This window comes from Tasmannia lanceolata, unplaced genomic scaffold (assembly GCF_043159265.1).
Source record: "Tasmannia lanceolata isolate RefF3 unplaced genomic scaffold, GAP_Taslan_0.1 ptg000037l, whole genome shotgun sequence".
Lineage (NCBI taxonomy): Eukaryota > Viridiplantae > Streptophyta > Magnoliopsida > Canellales > Winteraceae > Tasmannia > Tasmannia lanceolata.
In genome coordinates, this window is record NW_027518714.1 from 42258342 (window position 1) to 42264638 (window position 6297).

The 6297-nt window shown below is 37.9% G+C and overlaps 1 protein-coding gene across 2 annotated transcripts; it reads left to right on the plus strand.

The window, feature by feature from the left end:
- Window positions 1-769: 769 nt before the first annotated feature.
- Window positions 770-5429, plus strand: FRO8 (ferric reduction oxidase 8). Of its 2 annotated transcripts, XM_077373297.1 has the most exons (9): window positions 770-973; window positions 1058-1151; window positions 1513-1698; window positions 1789-2026; window positions 2570-2630; window positions 2775-2897; window positions 3411-3669; window positions 3989-4662; window positions 4992-5429. In XM_077373297.1, exons 1-9 carry the CDS (start codon window positions 820-822, stop codon window positions 5165-5167), a joined length of 1965 nt encoding a protein of 654 aa, XP_077229412.1. In that variant the 5' UTR covers window positions 770-819; the 3' UTR covers window positions 5168-5429. The 2 variants fall into 2 exon arrangements, with proteins under 2 accessions (XP_077229412.1, XP_077229411.1); XM_077373296.1 differs by having other exon boundaries at window positions 2570-2897.
- The last annotated feature ends 868 nt before the right edge of the window (window positions 5430-6297 follow it).

The window sequence follows — 6297 nt, forward strand, 5'->3', positions numbered from 1 at the left end:
TTCTATTCATTAAGGGAAGCATCCCTTCAAGACATCTATTGGCTTGGTTTGAATAATGACCATTCGATCACAACTCTTTTCGATTTAAGTGTTTTGGATCATCCACAAAGTGTCCATTGTGTTTCAAAATTCTCCATGACTGTTGGGAAGCAAAAGACATGAAGGAAGGTTGAAAAACGGAAGTGCAAAGTCATGTCTATTTCTCCCAACGGATAAATTTCCGAACATCCGCGATCAACCGGGCTACCGCAGTCGCCCACCGACATGCTTCCGTTCCTTTTATTTTTCCGATCCAAAGAACCGCAGTTGACCGGGCTACCCACGGTCGCCCGCCCACACCTTTCTGGAAATTATTTATGTTTCCAGAAACCAATCCGAGGTCGCCCGGGAACCCCTGGTCGACCGGCCCTGTTTGAAAATTGTTTTTCTAATTAAAACATAAAATTTGAAAATTGCTTTAATTTTCCAATATAATTTTGAAAAATCTCTAACACAAAATACACAGAGAATGATCAATGATGTACGGAGAGTTCATTTTGATTTTACATAATATCATCACATGGGTGCAATATATACAAAGGGAATGATGAGTGATGCAGGGAGGGTCCTACTTTTGACTTGAGTTTAGTGGTGGGACCAAGCGTGATGCGATGCCCATCACCATCCACTCGTGATCCAATGGAGACAAGATTCGCATATACTAAGAGAATCATCATTCACTCTCTATATAATGATAGAGAGGAGAGCCATTATAACAAATTGTCTTAGCCCTCCTTCCCCAACACCAACTGTTTGCAACCAACGAATTGTACTGTAAAAATGGCACCGGCCACCTCTGCGATTCTCAAAATGTTGATGATCCTAATATTCACTGGTTGGGTTTGTGTTTGGGTCCTCTACCCGACCAACCTATGGCGAAAATCATGGCACGTAGCTGAAGAAAAAGCGCGTCACACGATATTCGGATACTATGGTAAAACCATCCACAAATAGTTTTATCTTATCTACTTGTAATTCTGTTCATTCCTCCCATATTGATTGTTTTCTCACTTGCTAGGCCTTAATTTTGCGGTTTTCTCCTTTCCCATTCTTGCCGTGGCTATGGTTGGATTAATTTACTCGCACCTCCATGATGGGACATCAATAATCAGGTAATGATCTTAAAGAGTTTGGAGTTACTTGCTAAAACTGTGACAGACGGATATTTTCTCTAATCAGTTTGTCAGTTACTTTGATGTTTAGAGATAGATTCCAACATGCACTAGCCCATATGCTCGTGCAAAGTCCAATGAGTTTTCGATTCGAGTAGGTAGATTCGGGTCATCTAACAAATATGTACTTGTGTGGATTAAGTTGAGTTCTTTTGCGTGGGTGCTTTTTTTACTATGTTTAGGGACAACTTGTCCCCTTTGTAATCTTCTTTTGGGTAATGAAAGTAAATTTTCAAAAAAAATATTAACTCTTAACCTTTTTTTCAAAGATATCTGATATTATGATCGAAATTAATGGCAGACGGAGAAAAATCTCCATCCCTTATCTCTCGTCTCCAATCATTATTCGTAGCCCTCTCGGTGTACTATCTGGAGCTGAGCTTCTCATGGGGACACTCTTTGTTCTGTTTCTTGCCTGGACCTTCTACTCTCGCATCTCGGTTGATTTCAAAAAGATGACGCCTGTTAGATCCCTACGATTGAATGAGTGAGTAATAGAAACTGTTACTAATTCAGTATTTTGTTGCAATTATTTTGTTGATCTTATCAACAAGACTGTAACTGGGGGATTTATCAGGTGGCAGTATAAGGTCATGAAGGTAGGAACCAGGTCCGGGTTGCTAGCGGAGGCATGCCTTGCACTGCTTTTGATTCCAGTATTAAGGGGAATGGCAATATTTCAGCTACTTGGCCTTCAGTTTGAAACTTCAGTAAGATATCACATATGGCTTGGAAACATAATGATGTTATTCTCAATGTTGCATGGCGCAATCACAATGTTTATATGGGGAATCAAGCATAATCTTAGAAATGAGGTATGCAAGTACATAGTTCACGAGATTGATTGTTTTTTTTTTGTTCTTTTAGCTCAAGGAATATGAATTTTAACTTGAGAATTATTATCTACTCTCTATGGAACGGATATGAGGGGCTTTTCAGTTTTTCATCCCTTTCTATCACATAGGAGAGTGAAAATCCATCATAAATTCATCTTTTGGTGACATTTAAGGCTTCTTTCGTTTACAAAAATCTTAAGCCAAGGTTATTTTTGGTTATTTTTTTGTATTCTCTCAAAGTTTTCTTCTACCACACTATTCTAAACTTGGCAGTGTTTCTTGAAATGAAACACTGGAATGAGCGGATCATTGGAATGCTCTAATCCAGAAGAAAAACAGAAAGGCCCCCAAAACTAAATTTACAACTAATCAGTACTACACAAGAACTTGATGCTTTTAACTTGCGCAGAATCATTAAACTTTCAAAGATAATCAATTGAACAATCAACAACTGTAGTTCTGTCAATATCCATTCCTTAATTTACGATCTTACCTTATACAAGTTCTTTATCTTGATAACAGATCTCACAGTGGCAGAGTACTGGCCGCGTTAACCTTGCTGGGGAGATTGGCCTTGCAGTAGGTTTGATAATCTGGATCACATCACTTCCTCAAATAAGAAGGAAACAGTTTGAGCTATTCTACTACACCCACCATCTGTACACAGTCTTCATAGTATTTTTCTTACTACATGCCGGAGATCGACACTTTTACACGGTATTCTCAGGTGTTCTTCTATACGCCATTGACAAGATAATACGGATTATACAATCAAGAACAGAGACATGCCTCATTTCTGCATGCATACTGCCGTGCAAAGCAATAGAACTTACTCTATTGAAACCTCCTGGTACGCCTCAGTTAAAATAAAACTATCTGAAATCAAATCATTTTCATTTGCAAAAGATAAGATACATTATTCTCTAGAGCTTAATCTCTTGAAACAACCTGGTACGCCTCAATTGAAAATCAAATTATAATAGCTTATGATATCTCAGTTAAAAGTATAAAAGATTAAATAACGCCATCTCCAACAGCTAAAGCTTTTGGAGTAATTAGTTGTTTCATATGGTATAAAAGCTAAGGTCATGGGTTCAAAACTCATTGATATTAAAAATTCACGTATAATGGTCAACCCAAAAGAGGGACCACCTGTGCCACGTGTAGGCCAACCCTAAAAAGAGAGGGGCCACAGCCCCACGCATGAGGGGAAGTGTTAAGTATAAAAGATTAAATAACGCCATGTCCGACAGCTTAAGCTTTTGGAGTAATTGGTTGTTTCCCAACCTCAAATGAAATATTTTTGTTTAACAAAAGATTAGATGGATATTTTTTTCTAGATGGAATTCCTCTGTTATTACAGGACTGAAGTACAGCCCTACAAGTGTGATATTCATAAAGATTCCAAGTATATCGCGCTTCCAGTGGCACCCTTTTAGTATAACATCCAGCTCTTGTATGGAAAATGAGAGAATATCCATAATAGTGAAATGCCAAGGACAGTGGACAAATGAACTCTACAATAAAATACATGCAGCAGTAGATTCAGATGCTGGACATTTGATGTGCCTCCCCATTGCAGTCGAAGGTCCATATGGTCCCACATCCATCTACTACCAAAGGTATGCATTTCCAATCCAGCAAGGTGTTTTAGAATTGTTTCAGATTTTTCAAAGAAATTTTAAAAAATTACCCACTTTTGTTTTGCTTTCCTGAAGACTCATTAAAGGTATATTTCGGAATCACTTTTCCCTTGGGTTCAGTTTCTTCGTAAAATTGAATGTAAAACAAATTTTACGCCTATTTTTCAACTTAAAAATGGGCATAAAATTTGTTTTATTCCCATTTTATGTCAAAAGAAATAGTCTTAATTAAGAAATCAGATTGGTAGTGCAAAACACATCTTAAATGACATATTACTTATTTGTCCCTTGATGGCAGATATGACAGCTTACTTTTGGTCGCGGGAGGAATCGGCATAACCCCATTCCTAAGCATTTTGCATGAAGTTGCTTACCGAAATGGTAACAAGAAGAATTTCGCTACAAGAGTGCAATTGATATATACTGTTAAGAAGTCCCAAGACCTCAGTATGTTAAATTTAATTTTACCATTACTGCAAAGCCAGTCAAATGAGCAAGAGTATCTAAGGCTGAAAATCTTTGTGACTCAAGAAGAGAGATCAAGTACCACATTAAGGGAAATATTACCAGAGCTTTCTTTGGTTCAAACAGTATTCTTCGACACCAAATGTTCAAAGTATACCATGGCCAGACCTGAAAGTTTAGTGTTGATGGCTGCAATCACGGCATTATCTTCTGTTATCTTCTTTGCTTCACTTCTATGTTTAAACAACGCCTTTCTTCTCTCCGAAAACAAAGCCACAGACAAGAAAAACCCATCGTGGGTTAGCGATCTTTTAATAATATGTTCCTTCATTATTGCTACAGTTTCCAGCACCTTGGCCACAGTTTTATTCAGATGGAGAAAGAGAAACAACGTAATTCCCCCAGTCTCTCTGGAACAAGCAAAAAGTACAGAGCGACAGTGTATCGAAGCAAGATGTGCTTCTGATAAACATGAGATCCATTACGGACAGAGGCCAGATTTTCACGGTACTGTTTTATCTTCTTTTTTTTCTTAATGGGTAAGCTGGGGCTTGGCGGACCCCTACAAGTATATTAAATAAAGAAAGATGATACAATAGCTAGAACAAGACCACTGCCAATCCTTAGAACAACGTTTAAGGAAGAGGGCAGAGCAACCAGGCTCTTGATTTGTTTTATCTTTTCCCTGTCACATGTAGTTTTGAATTTTGGTAGTTCATTTCTTTAGGAAATACTTTCGATGTCTCCTAATTTAGAATTCATAGCCATATTTCTCAACTATTGAACATCTCTAGAAGAGTTCAAATAGTAATCCTAATAATTGTTTAATTGTGTAGATATACTTTCTAAATTTCCGGCGCAAACTGGAGGATCCAACATAGGAGTCCTGGTGTGTGGACCAGAACCCATGCAAGAGTCGGTTGCATCTCTCTGCAGGCAATATTCGTTCGATATGGGTGCGGAAATCAGAAAGGGTTCCCTCAGTTTTCACTCACTTAATTTTGCACTCTAGCCAACTTCATCAAAGCAAAGAGAGAATGTCACAAGTAACACAAAGATCATTCAGAAGTTTACAGCCTATGCAGGATTTCCATGCAATCCATGCTGCAAGAATGTAGAATTACATCTAAGATTGCTATGCAATAATATGAAATTAATGTTACAGAAAAGACGCAGAATTACAGCTGGGTTTCAGTGCTCAATCTCGTTTTCGTTGCAAAATGTATTTCCCTTTGGAGCCTTAAATGATAAAATATGTAAATAGTGTTATTTAACTTCCAAACCATGCATGCAATATAAGATTATATGCATATAAGTTTGATAAAATGTCTGAAAATTGAATCTATGAATTCTCTCATATGTAGATCAGATCATCTAGTAAATGTATTTGATTGAACATTATCTTTTGGTGATAAACTAACCAATCCACCTGAGTTTTATGTGAGATAGAATTATAATTGATCTCAGTATTTGTAAATTCTGGAAGATTGTTTTTGGAACTTCTGTTGTTTCCTCTACCATTATGACTAATTAACAATAATAACCATTAACTTGAAGGGCAATGAAGGAATAGCACTTAAGCTCCGGCATGCTATCCGTATGGAGAACAACCCCAATAATTACGGAAAAACCCAAACACTTTATTGTTGTAGTGAAACTAACTAGATGGGGAGATAAGTTGAGGTTCAAGATAAGAAACTTGTTCTCTTGATACCAAACACTCAAAGAATGAAGGCCAAGTTGTTCTATTACTCAAGAAAATTCAAATTTCACTAAAATGGCTTATTGCAGAAGAAGATATAGTGTCCAAATTATAGCCTACAATGCAAATCCGAGATTGACACTTCTTAACTACACGTAGCTTTTCTAAGAAACCATTAACACTGTTAAGGTCTTGAGTGGAGCCCCCCAGGTATGGGACTGGGTCCCACCCAGCCTGGTATGGGACTGGTAAAGTGCCTTGCCTAACGCGTTCCTTCAGCTCTGGAGCTTTTGGCATATTGTTAAGGTACATAATATTTGGTATCAGAGCAGCCATCACGTCCTGTATTCAAGTGACAGAAAGGGCAACCTATGGAAAGGGCTACCTGGAAAAAAAGGCTAGAGTACAAAGCCGTCACAGAGTGGGCCGCAGAGGATGGC